Below are 15,793 nucleotides of genomic sequence, written 5' to 3'. Positions count from 1 at the left end.
TCAGTGTCAGTGTCATACTCAGTGTATATCTCTCTGTTACGTGTGGGGATACTTTGGAACAGATTTCCAAAATTATAATCACTTGCATATGCTTGTGTTTTTATAGTCCATTATGTACAACAATAAAACATAAATGATCAGTATCCAGTTGAGGAACCCCATCATATATGTTTGATGAATTGGACATTTTGTCTCTCTGAAGAGTAAAAACTCTTTCACTCAGAGAAAATAACAGAAAGAAAGGAACAGAAAGGAACAGAGGGAAACAGACAGATAAAATCTAAAACACTGCCATTTGAGGCCCAGTAGATTTCAGCTAGCCCTGAAATTGGATCAAGTCTGAACCTTTTTGTCTTTCTTTTAAAACCACAAAAAATGCCTCAGGATGTTTCCTGTGTTTGATATCGAGTGAAAATGGGCTGGGGTTTCTCCGACAGCGCCTTGCCTGGAAAGGTCAGCTCCGTGGGGGAAATTAAAGTGAGAACAAATGTGGCATTTATTATGATCAATACCCCACTTTGGGCCAACAGGAAGAGTCTCCCAGCACAGCAGGCCATGTGAAAAGAAGACCATTGAGACACTGATCTATGTACTCAACACCAAACACACATTCATGTACTGGTACTCACCTGTAGGAAAATCAGGGGAGGGTAAATAGGAGAAAGGTTTTACTCCTACATAAGTAATGAGGTGGGATCCACTTGATACCTCCAGTTTCAGATACTTCATCAGGCCTTTTGTGAGGATTCTAAAAGGCACTCTTAAAACAATTACCCATCTTCAGTTCACTGATTTAATGACACTATAGACTATAGAGATGCACCCAAGGGGAGAGTTTCTTTCTCTCTCCCCAGACTATTTTCACTCTTAGCCTCATCATCCATCCTCCATAGAGCGCTGAGTAAAGGAAAAGAGAATCCAGACAATCCCAGTCATGTGGTTACAAAAGTTATTTTATTGAGAGCACTGTTACTAAACAAAGTTTTATTTCCCCACCTATTGAAATCCAAGTCACATCTTGGATTAGTCTTTTCTAAAAGCTATCTCTTGAGACAAATGTGAACACAAAGACATAAGGTAGCTGTTTCTTGCATTTTTAGAAGTAAATTAAACAAAGTAGTGGCAGACCAAAAATAGTATTTAAAGGACAACATACATTGAGAACTCACTATAAATGCACAAAATGAATTGGACTGAAAATAGATTAAAACAAAACTGTCTGAACCAATAGTCAACTGAATGGAACACCATTTCAATATCATCAGGGTGTCTGCACATATAGTTCATATCATACAAATGTGGATCTTATTATATATATTTTTTTAAACAAATTGATTAAGGTACAAAAACATTTTCAGTTATGTGACACTCCCTTTTATTGTGCTATGCCAAAGATGATGCCAAATAGGGAGAAAATTGTATAGAATACAATTACTCTCAAGTCATACAGTAAAATATTAGCAGTAACAGATACGATGGATGGCTGCTCAGTGGACTATGAGATGCTTTCCCTTAACAGTAGAATACCATGTATAATATACAGTGTGTATTTTGAGTCCATTTTAAGAGTGTTCTTAAAAGGGAATGTTTATCACAAATCCATTCATGTACTGGTACTCACCTTAGATGTACTATGGATCAGCTGTGGGAAACTGTCTTCAATCATATGCCTTATTTCAAAATCACCATCCACAAATTAATTTAGTAGGTTTAAAAGAATGAAACGTTAGTGGATTTGTAGAGTTAAATAAAAAGGCACACCTTCATTTGTGGGCTAATTCTGCCATCCTCTCACATCCCCTCATTTGCAGTTCTAAAGCCACTCTATTAATCATCTCATTAATGTCAAAGATGTTAAACCACTAGATGTTGTACTGCCATCTACTTACCAGCTAATTGGTAGTGGAACATTTCCATCTCTTTGTCAATGGCTTATACTTCAACCCTGAAGTATTAATGGCAAAATGCATCATGAAATAGCAGGTAGAAATTATAATCTCTTCTATCTGTACTCCGTTTAATCCTTTCACCTTAGTTTGAAATCTAGTTGGATTCGTCACGTCACTGCACTTAAAGGATATCACTGTGGTATCAAATGACAGGTTAATAGATTGCCTACAGACTGGTGGTTTAAAACATTTATGAACAACAGAGAAAATGGTTGGGAAATATGTCATGTCTGCACAAAAACTTAGCTCGAAATAGTCATTTCAAAATGTCACATTTTTCTCCATGTCAGGTGTTGAGCAAATTAGAGAGGACATCTGTAAGTAGGAGGCATTCCATTTCAATGGAGTGACATTAACAGAATGACAAAACAAAATCATCCAGTCCTGTGATGTGTCCTTCCAGTGCAAACATACAACAATACTTTTATTCAGTATACTGTATGCATCTATGGTGTACTAAGTGGATGTGAGCCAAATGTTTGGATTTGGAAATGCTTGGATCTTTGTGTCTCAAGGAACAAAACCACTGTTCAGTATAAGGCAGACGACATAGCTGTACGTGACTGTTATTGACATCTCAAAATAAACAAGACAAACTGAATTGGCATAGTGCAATAAGTGTCACTATTCTTGGGTTGGGGGAAGAGCTTCTCTTTTTAGATACACCCCGAAATTATGCCCTCGATCAAAGTCCAAGACAGCCTCTTTATTGCAGCAGAAGAGATCCGGATAAATCTCTTTAGACAAGTCATTTTGTTGGTATTTTTTATCTTCAGGAGTCCAGCGTGAGCAGTCAGTGAATCCTCTTGGCAGTGGTTCAGTGGCGGTCGAGCGAAATGCCGCAGTGCAACACTTTCCCACCTTCTCTTTTTCCTTTCCTCATTTTTGTGGGGTTTGGGGAAAGGCTGCCCGATCACATGCCCGTGGTGCTCAGGCCCATGCCCGCCTGGCTCATGCAGGGGAGAGTCTGTGCAGCTTTGGGGAAGTCATGGGCGACCAGCCGTCCGTTCTCTCCCCCGCTCCCTGTCCTGGTCATTCTGCTCAGGGTGGAGCTCAGCATGGCCGCATCAATGATTTGCTGCATGGGAGAGTTTCATTACACTACTGTGTTACATAACAACAACACAAAGAAATACATGAATGTTACGCATGAACTCTCCTGAACTCCACTAAGGTAATCTGTTGAACTATTGAACTCTACTGAGTTAATCTACTGAACTCTACTGGGTTCATTTTCCTCTTCTGAGTTCAATCCTTCGGTTATGCGTAAAAACAATACAAAATTACTTGAAACAGCCACTAAGTCATCATCATCGATTCAGTGACTTTGTATAAAGCAGGGATTTGCAAACAGACAATCCTGACTTCTGTACTCTGAGTCACTCAGTTGCATTTTTCCCTCGTAAACTCTTGTGAAAGATGAGAGCATGAACTCTGCTTATTTCTCTCCGTTTATTTCACACAGTGGAGAGCCATGTGCAATAATTGTAGCATGCAAAATATGAGGCCGAACCCATAACAATAATGCAAGCAGAACCGCGCGGCGCTAGCTCCCAGCCTACTCTCTTTTGCATTAGTTTAACATAATGAAACCCTGTAGGCTTGAAACTGGAGCTAATGATCTAGATGTGGGCTGCTACATCCTCTGTGTATAAATGATTTAAATCCAGCACACTTCAATGGATTCTGAGGATTATGCTCTTCGGATGATGCAGACTAATTGGTATATTCGCAGCAGCGATTTGTGGCTGTGATACTTTAAACACAGCAGTTATGTGATTCTGCTGTCTACACGACATGACAAGGAAACATTTTCAACAGAACGGCTGTTCATGCTGGAGAGTTGAACGTGTACTGTAAAGCAGGCATGGAATCATGTATACATTCAAATATAATCCCGTCATTAAATCACTTCTGCTGCTCATATGCAACAACAACAAAAAAGTCCCTAGTTTCAAGTCTTCTCAACTGATGTAATTGGATGTTCGTTTTTTATATATAAATACATTCAAAACCGAAACGTTGTTTTTGGAAACCCTGCACTGGCTGTAAGTAGCTCTGGATAAGAGGCTCTGCTAAATGAATACAATGTTGTTGTTTTTATTATACATTCTAATATTAAGCAATACGATCCTGAGGTTAATGAGAAGTGGCAAATGAAAGTTATATACAAGTCTGAACTAACTCTGATAAGATGAAAAGATACCCACATCTTTGATCTAAATAGGAACTTCTACTCTAGCACGATCAAATGCATCTGCCAGTTTAGAATGTGATTGTTTTCAAGGGTCACCAGAGATGGCGACCACAAACATTAACACAGGCGTCTCTAATCCCAGAAGATACAAATACACCACAAGGGGAGAATAAGTACTGTACAACTAAGAGGTGGTGTGACATATTCTCCACCTACACACAAACTCTTCAGCACAATTACTCAAATCATAGTCATCTAGTAGCTGTAGGACTGCACAGAACCCTTCATTAAAGCAGCTCTGTGCCCCACAAAGTGCGTTAGTCTTCAGTCCTGTAGTTGACTGGGATGTACAGAATCTCTGTATGAGTCATAGGGGGCGGCATAAGTAGACAATAATGGGTGCCAAGGTAGAGTCATGAATATTGGCTCTTATTACATTACAGAGCCTTCGTCATTGCATAAAGGTTATGGCAAGCGCTGCCTGTAGTCCTGCACTTACCTTCATCCTCCTGGACTCAATCCTGGACTTGTAACAGAACTCGACCAAGGCCACGAGCATAGCCAGCCCCAGCCCACCAATCAAGATGTAGAACACCCCAGCCACATTGCTGAGGCTCAGAGCACTGGTCTTGTCCTACAGACACAGAGACACAGGGTGAGCTGCATCAAATCACGCCCAAGAGACACACCACAGCACATCATAATACACAAGTATAAAAGGTAGGATAAACATACAACTGCTCTCTAAGGCTACTACACTGTCATAGTGACCTTATATGGCGCATACCATTAAGCGTGCCTTCATGATTAATCAACAGGCTATTGTTTATCACCTATAAAGGTGCTGGCATGTCTTTCTAATTTATGTGACTCCTATCAACAACAAACTTGATACAGTATGTGTCTAAGACTGACGGAAACATGCAGAGTCATGCATATCTAACAAGCTTGGGGTGAACATATCCTCAGAAAGTAGTGAATTCATGTGCATTTATGGTATACTGTATCTTTTACATGACATCATTTCCACTCAGTCAAAATCACATATGCATTAAAAACCATGAATTCCATTCTACATCTCCTCGCTTATTTATTTATCCTTTACTTAAACCAGGAAGTCCCAGAATTATATGTAGTTGGTGTTGTGTATTCTAAATAGAGTGGAATCATGCAAGAGGAAAAAAGGTCAACATTGGTTTAGATTTACTTCATAGGTAGGGGTATCTCTATAAAATATCATTACATTTTCAAATAAATGCACCAAATAAGGGAGGGCAATTGGTTCCGACAAACCATAGTAGTCATGACACCACAAGAGGGTTGTGCACATCCATGACATGCATGGTCTGGGTTTGGTGGCCAACAGGCCGTGCCTTGGGTCTTATACAATAGCATGCACACTGTCTAAATAAAAGACAGAGACGAGGAAAACAGCACTAGAGGGGCCGATTCTGGGAGAGAAAATCGAGATATGGAGTTGGTCTCGTATCAAGGGCTTTCTCTCCGCACCGTCATTTACACTTGTGTCTCTTTATTCGATTTTGAAAGTTAAGATCACAAATCAATCAAAATTAAATTCAGTCAGCAAACTGTGAATACTTTGTCCGTTGGTGACTCAAGAATATCCCAGACATTGGAAAAGATGGCATTGGAGCTGACAGTAACTTTATGGGGTTTAGCCATGTTTTTCATATACTATACAACTTCTGTTGTTATCATCACAATTGGCTGCATCAGCATTAGCTACACGGATTTTGGAGAAGAGAATCCAACACTAGGTATACGTTTTGGTTAGATGAAACAAGCATTTGCCAAGATCTAATTACGGGCCCGTTGACTTATCCATAGGACGTGAGGACACAGCAATTAACACTAATCACTAAGGTGTCTGAGTTCCACAGCTGACATGAATCGCAGTTATAAGGACACCAGTTTGGGTAAATGGCAGATTGGAGACAAAGAGAAAAAGTGCTGAGTGCTAGGGAGGGGGACGAGGGACCTTACAGAAGTGCTAATGCTCAATCTTGGTGTTAAGTATAGGACCAACACATGGACTGACCTTTCTTCCGGAGTCCTTGCTTCCACACTCTCCCTTATCGTACCACCATTTGTTCTTTAGTTTGTCTAAGACGGCTTGCTCATTGAGTTTCAACACCGCTAGGTTTACGGGGATTCTTCAACCAGGGAAATAACATAAATAACATTACCCATGTTATCTTATGTTATTCAGCACATAGTAAACATACACCCATTATTATGTATAGATATCTAGATAGATAAACAAAAAAAACACAATCACAACTTCAAACTGTCACTGCCAAAGTGATATGCATTAATACTCCATCTAGCTTTGTGTCCTTTCTCCCTACTGCAAGATGTGTATTACTATATCACTTTGGGTAACCGGCAAAATGTAAACACTCAGATATGCAAACCTGTCAATTATTGTTGCTCTATAAAGACAGTAGTTGAGAAAACATACTCAAAACTGTGTTCTTTCGGGGATTGCTGATACAACTACTTTGAAAGTAAACGGCACATTTTTTAAGAATTTATAATACAGTATAGTTCTACGGTTACTCAAACTAACGTCACCAAGGACGACGGGGGGATTTGTGGTATTGCAGCCAGTGTGTTTTTCAAGGTACATTGCCGGTTACCCCCATCGTCGTGGTTACCCGCTAGGTTTCTCATACTGGGGCTGACCTTGGAATCACCTCCCCCGCTGCCGCATTCGCCCTTGTCGTACCACCATTTGTTTTTCAATTTGTCCAACAGGCCCTGCTCGTTCAGTTTTAACACTGCCAAGTTTACTGGGTTTCTTGAAATGATAATAGAATAATACTGGTCAGCATTTATGGAGATGTGATATGTGGTGTGTGGCAGAGGTGGTTCAGAAATAAGGTCTAAATACGAAAAAGTAGGTATTGTCGTCAGAACAATGAGGAATGTATACAAAAAAATAAGTAACTAATAATGTGGCTGACACTGTACAATTAAGAAAAACATTTGTTTCTAGTATGTAAAAATTATATAATATGGCTAAACCATGACAGATTTTACCAAGCAAGACAAGGATTGTAGGTCGGAGAGCTATACATGTCAGTGATGTCTTAGATTTTGGTGTGTGATTATATCGTTCTATGAACAATTCCTGAAATAAGTAGTTCCCTGGATAAGGAAAAGACGTAAATAGCCAACTTGCTGATTCACTTTGCAATATTCAGTTTCCGTCAGTCATCATTCATTCATTGTGTTATTGTTGTGGTCAAGGAGCACCATCCAAAGTCTTCACCCTTTGCTATTGCTGATCCACTGTGGACAACCCTCTCATTACTAACATGGCAGAAAGTGCTGCTGAAAAGAAGACTAATGGAAACATATAGCAGCATGAACCTCAGCAAGCTAGAGTCTTTCTCAGTAAAACCCCTGAATTCTTTCTTATCCAGAGAGAATTGGAAAGAAAGAGGTCAGTCTGCCTTTTGGATGAGAAAAAGAAATCCACATCCTGTATTAGGATTAGTAGCATTTATCTTTGAGAGCATCGGTTTTCTTGTGATGCAGCTGACAAAATAAAGGGATGTGAGTGACGTTGATGTGGGGAAAAACAGGAAGGGAGAACATTACGTTTTCAACAGGTAAGGCAAGATTAGGCAAGGGTGAGATGGAATGGTGGGCCACATCAGAAGCATAGCAGTGAATGACTCTTGGTCCAGTTGTGTTTCATGGATATTATGGAGAACTGATTACAGTTTACAACTTCATGATGGTGGATAAGGTTGTTGTCTGAATCTGACAGAGCAACATTGGTCGTATTTAGAACTCATGGTGAAGAGATTTTCCAAATGATCAAAAACAAAGCTCATATAGAATACTGTGCATCTGATGTGGCACAGTTGTTACAGTTCCTACAGTAGTTATTTCAACAGCATTTTCTACTTCCAACATACACAGACAATCATTAAAGTGCAAATATAGTACACTGTGGCATGGTGATCATTGATTGGTTAGAGCTAGTTTTAGATGGTTCGTTCTCAAGAGCAAGATTTTTACAACTTCAAGAATATAGAATAGGAAAACATCAATCCCATATACAGTACGTAACTCCAAATAAAGATCAATTCACATAATTGGCTCAGAATTTGATAGCGAATTTGAATTCCCAGCCACAGTGTGATACCAGACAGTTAATCTCAGAGCATGTATGAGGCAGTCCAGTCTGTACCAGCCATCACATCAGTGAGTGTAACTATGAAAGCCTTTGTGAAACACCACTCTCTTCAGTCACATTGATAAAGATATTATATGTGTATCAAACAAATGTGATGCAGGTAATGTGGAAATGGTACACTATAAACTAGGTAAATGACATGAGTGATCAATCAAAAAGGCTGCTAGGTGTGGTTGCCAAAGCCTATGGGCTTTGCGATTGGTTGATGAAAGACATGTTAATATGAGGAAAATAAAATCGGATTGAACACAGATGCATTGGAAAGTGTTGAAACTCATGACTTCCTAAATTTGACATAAATAAAACTGGGTTACAGTGCCTTTGCCCTGAAATAACTAGGCAAATACTGGGTAATAATTGGTTTTTGGTACTAAAAATAAAATGGTAATTAAATCATGAGAGATGGTACAGGAAAGGTAACAACTAAAATGTACAATTCTATTTCTCGGGCTGTTTCTTGCAAAAATTCTGATTTGATATTTACTACCAAAGTACTCCTCTCTTGTAGTGTCTCCATTGTCTACTGTGTTTCCAAATTCATCCGTGTAACAGCACCACAGAGCTCGAGGATAAAAAGCTGCGGGTAATAACATCAGGGCTTCGTTTAAAGTTCCTTTTAATTGGCTTTCATGTACTATATGTCAAGACTGAATTTATATTGTCATAACCGTTGTCGTCCCGTTTGCCTAGTTATTTAATGGAGAAAGACATTGTAACATGATATTGTATGAATAAGTAAAAGGACTGAACAGTCATGCATCCAACATAAGTAGGTGTTGATGATACTTTATTAACTGAGTTGAGACAGTGGGGACACAAGCATTCTAGAATTCTGGTGAGAGTGGTTACAAACCATAAGTACAGTATAGTTATCTATGGCTGAATGAGATCTCACAATACCACTACATTAACTATTATGTAAGTATTATGCATTATTACTGAAACAGACAAAATGTGCATAATCTACCCATGAATTGTGACATTAATATAACATTTAACTAAATGTATTGAAGCAATTATCTCTTCACTCATTATTATCTACATTAGAATTACATCTGAAACATAATTGATAATTTATGTAAGCTCACTCACCTCATTGTGTCTTTGGCATTCACATGTAAAACACAACACGTGGTCGATCGTCATGGTGATGTGACCATCCTGTAATTACCTTAGTGCTGATCCCTTGGGCGTGGCAATGCCGTATCCTTTAGAGTCCAGGTTCCCGCCCACCTTCATAGTGTCACATGGTTTCCTCTGCTCGATGTACTCGTTCATGGTGGACTCCAGCAGGTAAGCATACCTCCCTTTGGACTTCCTGACCCGCACCACGCCCTCGTCTGTGGTCTTCACAAACACTGACGGGTCGGCAGACTTCATGTAGGACCACATCTTCTCAAACACGGCGATCTTCGATCTCTGGGGTGCAAAAACATGAATGACTTGAATGAACTATAAAAGCTACAGATGTGCTCTTTGAGAATGTAACCGTCACATCAGATACTATATAGCCACATCATGACTTCCTCCAGAGTGGCGCAGCGGTCTAAGGCGTCACTACAGACCCTGGTTCGATCCTGGGTGTGATCGGGAGTTCCATAGGGTAGCGCACAATTGGCTCAGCGTCACCCGGGTATGGGGAGGGTTTAGCCGGGGTAGGCCGTCATTGTAAATAAGAATTTGTTCTTAACTGACTTGCCTAGGTAAATAAAGGTTAAATATATATATTTTTTAAATGACTATTCTTTTTCAGTGATAACATCTAGAGGCCCAAAAATGTGTCAATGACTCCAGTCACCCAAGTCATAGACTGTTCTCTCTGCTACCGCACGGCAAACGGTACCGGAGCGCCAAGTCTATGTCCAAAAGGCTCCTAAACAGCTTCTACCCCCAAGCCATAAGACTGCTGAACAATTAATGTTTTCTTAACTATTTCTTGAACTGTTAAGGACTAGTAAGTAAGCATTTCACGGCAAAGTCTACACCTGTTGCATTCAGTGCATGTGACAAATACAATTAGAGTTGACTTGATTAGAGCAGCAGCTCACCCTGAAGAACTCTTTGGTGGAGCCTCCGTCTAGGGTACCATAGGCGATCTCTGTCTGCTTGGCCAGGTCCTCAGCACTCTCTATGGGCGACACCATCCTCTCCACTGTGAGGAAAGCAGCCAGGTTGGCCGTGTAGGAGGAGATGATGATGAGGGTGAAGAACCACCACACGCCCCCCACGATGCGACCAGAGAGGGACCTAGGGAGAAGAGAGAGGTATCTTTAATTATCAAAACATTGCCAATTTACGATAGAAGCAAATGAAAAGGGAAAGTGCTGCGTGAGGTGAGTGACAAATCCATTTTTCAAGAGTAAAACTAATCGTTTCTTGGCACACAATGACACTGCATTGCGTTCTGTTGACACTACGGATAACCACTCAATCAATTGGATAATCATAATTTCTCACAATGCCACAGGTATAGTGAGATTTCTAACATACACAATATGAGCAAAAGATATGCCCTTAAAATAGAGAGGGGGGCGTGTTTGCGCCACAGGGTTTTTTCCTCACTGTCGTTGTACCGTTGGTATTTAGGAGTAGAGATTTCTTTGGTGGGTTGGGACATATAATAAACGACTGTGCAAACTGGAATGTCCTTGCTCTCCTGACTTCTGCACCTACCTCTTCTTAGGAGGCACCTAACACTTCCATTCAACTTTTATGGTAACAAAAACCCTCATTTGCTGTATGATTTGGAAATGTTGGAACTGGGCCATGTCAGTTTCTAAAAGAAAGCACAATGGCTAATCTTTTGCAGTGACTTTCAAACTGAAAAAGCAACCCGCTTATAAGTGCCAAACACTGGCCGCACAATCTGCAAGATCGATTGTATATTCAAACAATTTTCATGTAAATACTGCCTACAGCCCACACGTCTATGCAAAAGAGGAATGATTGTGTTTCTATCTCCTGCCTCGGTATAGGCTCTGAGATTAAACCGGCACTGCTTACACACAGGAATGCTGTAGCCTACCGATACTGTCAAATATTTTAAATAGGCTATTGGTCTATATACTTTTGAGCGTGGTCGACTATCAAATGAGCGATGGATAAATGGTAGCCTAATATTTGTTGTGTAGCGGGAATAAACCAGTCTTGTCAGAAAAGGAGAAACATGCCCTTTAATATGATTGATTTAGGCCTTTATAATAAAAATAAAATATATTAGGTGGGATGCTGCTATTTGATCTCCTCCAATGGCAAATGTATCTTTTTGAAGCCTGAAATGTGGCAAAAGGTCGCAAAAATACTTTCGCAAGGCACTGTATGTTTTTATTAGACTACCATTATTATAATTCCTGTGCATCAAACAACGCTATTTTCCCCAAAATGACTATATTTGCTTGCAATACAGTGTATCAACCGCTAGAAATTGTGCGTGCGCATGGTTTGAGATTTGCATGTAGATACGCAGACTTTCTCGTCAAACCTTTGATAAATGAGGACCCTGAACCCATCCTTGGTCTAAATCTGAGAGCCTTCTCACGTTCTGCTACAAATGTGTTCTAAACCACAGCAGGGACAGAGAGATGCTGCAGCATGTCTGCCCCAAAGATCACAGCGTCACTGCGAAACAGTGATCACATTTATGTAAACAGAAACATGTATTGTTGGATTGTCTTTTGTAGGCTGCACCCATCCAATTATTATGCATCGTATGAAACAATCTTCTCAAATTCAGGCAGATCAGGCGTAAACAAACATGAAAGTTGCGTGGGCCGAGGGGAAGATGGGGAAAGCTGATAGATCTGTAGCACATGGCGTTCAGCCTTAGAGGAGCACTGAGGGTAAATGCAGATTTCTCAAAGATGACACTTCTCTCTTGGAAGCAGCAAGGCAGCAATTGTGTGAAAATACAAATAGCAAAGTGTTGTTCTCTGTTGTCTTAATCAAAGCAGAGGATAAGCTGACTCCAGTATTTGGATTCACCCTGCATATTCGGGGAGAAGAACATCCTCACCCACAGACCTGTTTCCAAATCCAGAAATCACTGCAACCGTTTCTCTGGAAGATTTGCTGAACAAAAGCTTGTTTTATTGCCCCGAATCCCTGCTGCACAATGCAGCTCACACACTAAAAGAGAATTTAAAAACAGCAACAACAGAGGGAGCCCAGGAATAGGGGTGGGGGGGTGGCATGTGAGAATGCCACTGATAATACCAACAAAGGAAAGCAAAAACAACTAGAGAAGTACATTTCCAGAAGAAAATGAGTGTTTGCTAGCTTGTGGTTGTGAAATAACTGATAGTACTGGACGTAACTTCAGTAGTAATGGTAGTGACTTGTTATAGTTGAAAAAGTAGGCAGATGGGAGAATTGATAGATTGATTGATTGATTGAATTATTCATAGGATATGATAGCTTGAACATGTGAAAGTTGTTTTGGTGTCTCTCTCTTAAACGATTCAAGAGTTGGTGGGTTATTTTATGCTAATTTATGCAAATATAGATGTTAACGTTGTTTAAATGTTTGTAGATAATATTGTTAAAGAGCAGTCGCATTTAACATGTTTACCACTGTGTTTTTATAGTTGGCATTGAACCCATTAAGTTATATGCTAATTTACGCAACTTAAATTGCTTTGTAGTTCATAAAGATTTGAAAGTTGGTCTTGTAATTGGCCAAGGAGCAGGACCATTTGGAATAGCTACCACTGTATTCCTATGGTTCTTATTCAAACACATGTTATTTTATGCAAATCATATTTGTAATTGTTATTGTTGAAAAAAAATGTATAGTATAAAAAATCTGAATGCAAACAATATAAGTTGGGTCAGTCTGAATATCTCAACGATGGTTTGGTGTTGATTGCTTAAACGGTGAAAGAGGAGATGTGTCTAGAATTTGTATTTATTTTTATTATTCAAGTCTCGCCCCTTTTTGCAATTGAAATGCATTGGTAGCTAATTTAAGACAGAGAAATTTAAGACAGAGAAATTAAATAATGAAGTTAATTTAGAGTTTCTATCTTGAACGGTTAGAAAGTAGTGGCACTGTGAAAATCTACCTCTTATTGTCACCATTTACTCTAATGTAAATATTGTACGTTTTAAATACATAGCAAAAAGTATAAATTGTATCAAAAAGCCTTTGATATGAAATCTAAGCAGGGTCGTTCTCAGCATCTTATCGTTGGTTTAAAAGGTGAAAGAGGAGACGCGTATCCATTTTCAACTGTTTCACCATTCAAGTCTATAGCTGTTGACTTGCATTGAGTTTTATGCAAATATGGTTGTAGTACAAAAAGTATAAGAGGTTTCAAAAATACGTTCTTAAGGAACCTGAAGTGGTCTGTCAGCACATTCTAACGTTGATTTGGTGTTAATAACATAAGCAGTTTAAGCGCTAGATAGAGCGGAATAATAATAATAATAATAATAACGTAAGTATGTAAGAAATCTAGAGTGTTCTTGCCTTCAGCAGGCACACTAATAAGCCATTTCTTCTTTTCAACTTCAATTCATGACAGCTAACAGGCACAATAACTGGATGCAGGGGAATGCTCCAGGTCCAGCCACAAGATGGGAAAAACCTCAGCATGGTCGTCCAGTTACACTTCCAGCATGTTAGCAGCGGGGAACTCTTCTAAAATTGACATTTGTTTACTTACATTTTCATGAAAATGCAACTAACGGGTCAGCAGGGTTGATATTAATGTGGATAGCTATAACACTGCCATCAATTCAATATAAGAGGTAATGAGGTACAATAACGATACACAAAATTGCCAATGGCAACAGTAAAATGAAAATTACATAATTTCCCAAGTATGTGCTACAGCAAACACATGCCCACACGCATATACACACACACACACACTAAGTTCTCCGTCATGGTGAACTGTCCTCTCCAAACATTTGAGCTCATCAGAGGGAGGCAGTGTTATGTCAGTAGGTCTTTCAGCCAAGTCTGAGCAGGTAACGAGTCTCCAGAGGTCTGTATTATCTGAACAGGACAGTGCAATGCTAGCAGTACACAGCTCAGATGTGACGGTCATCTCCGTTTTTGACAGAACTATTGTTCTGTTAAACAATGTTGAGCATGTCATAACACTCAGGGTGACTGGGTCACCTCTGCACTGTGAAAGGGCTGTGAGGCACGCAGGGTTGTGTGTGTGTGTGTGTGTGTGTGTGCGTGTGCATGACTGTGTGCGTGTGTGGGTCGGAGAAACAGTGTGTACTGTAAAAGGAGGAGAATGTGTGAGTGTGTAAAAGTTTGTAGCTATGGGATGGCTGGGTGTTGGGGTGTGTGTGTAACAGCAGAGCTGAAATGACAGGCTGTGCCTGGGGGAGGAAGAGGAGCTGGGCATCTGGTCACGCTGATCACATCTGCCTGGGGCCTGGAGATCTGACCCTTTCAAGACCATGGCTCACTGCAGACACAGGCAGGAGGACAGGGGGACTAGCCAATGATTACACAGTGATCCTTCTCCACTGTGTACACCAGCGGAGGCTCCTCAGAAGAAGGAATGGGAGGACCATCCTCTTCAGTGAATTTCATTTTTATTTATTTACATTATAACATTACTGCATGATTGTAGTGGGTTTACTAATGCTTCAGTTCCATTAGCTATGTTGTCTATGACATTACTTTCTCTAATAAGGTGACAATGATGTAGGCTCTGTGTAGAAGTTATGATATGGTTTGGCTTGGAAACGTTTTGTCGCCTGGTCACATACAGCTGATGTGTTGTGCATTTAAGTCCACAAGCCAAGGGAAAAGGTGAGAGGAGGAGAGCGTGTAGATGTGAGAAGGAATACAACGTGGCTGCTATGGAAGTGAACTGTTTTTACAAGTGATCAGGGGTGTATTCATTCCGCCGATTCTGTTGCAAAATAAACGCTTATTAAACGGAAGCAAATGGAACAAAACGGGGATAAACATAACTGAATTTGTCTAATAGAACATTCTCATTTGCAACTGCTGGACTAATAATTACACCCTAAATCAGCTAGATGCAGGCAAGAGTGTGCAAGGTGGTATTGAATGTGTGACTGTCCAATTGTCACCTCCAAAAAACGTATTGACCTACGTTATAAACTTTCATTCACAGGCTAGGTTGTAGCAACCTCATGATGTGTATAGGAAAATCTTGAGTATCATGTTGTAGCTTAAACCTATCACTGTTACATTGAACTGGGCGAATGGAATAAGAATGACAGTCATCCAATATGTTGTAAAAGAAATGAGGCCATGCTCATTGAAAAAAGAAAGAAAAAAAGTGTCCTCTCATCTTAAATGGCACCGACCGCTACTGGTGTGCACACACATACACGTTTATTTCAGTAAATTGATATCACCCTGCCTAGTGGCAAAATATGTGCTGTCAGAAGAAGCCAGATTATATTTAATTATATTAAAAC

General features: G+C 39.9%; 1 protein-coding gene across 2 annotated transcripts in view; it reads right to left on the bottom strand.

Annotated features, from left to right (window-relative positions):
- Positions 1–944: 944 nt before the first annotated feature.
- LOC118391023 (glutamate receptor 1-like) overlaps positions 945–15,793 on the bottom strand; it is a 91,101-nt gene continuing 76,252 nt past the window's right edge. Inside the window, exons 12-16 of one of the 2 annotated variants that reach the window (XM_035781943.2) lie at positions 10,426–10,624; positions 9,549–9,796; positions 6,853–6,967; positions 4,646–4,780; positions 945–3,027 (exon numbers count right to left, since the gene is read on the bottom strand). In XM_035781943.2, the coding sequence (XP_035637836.1) occupies positions 2,863–3,027; positions 4,646–4,780; positions 6,853–6,967; positions 9,549–9,796; positions 10,426–10,624 (862 nt within the window). In that variant the 3' untranslated portion in view covers positions 945–2,862. Of the gene's footprint in view, positions 3,028–4,645; positions 4,781–6,205; positions 6,321–6,852; positions 6,968–9,548; positions 9,797–10,425; positions 10,625–15,793 lie in introns of both variants that reach the window. The other variant, XM_035781944.2, reaches the window with a different exon arrangement.

The sequence above is a fragment of the Oncorhynchus keta genome, chromosome 12, assembly GCF_023373465.1.
Source record: "Oncorhynchus keta strain PuntledgeMale-10-30-2019 chromosome 12, Oket_V2, whole genome shotgun sequence".
Taxonomy (NCBI): Eukaryota; Metazoa; Chordata; class Actinopteri; order Salmoniformes; family Salmonidae; genus Oncorhynchus; species Oncorhynchus keta.
Note: the sequence above shows the minus strand (reverse complement) of the source record. Positions and strands in the feature narration are given on the sequence as shown.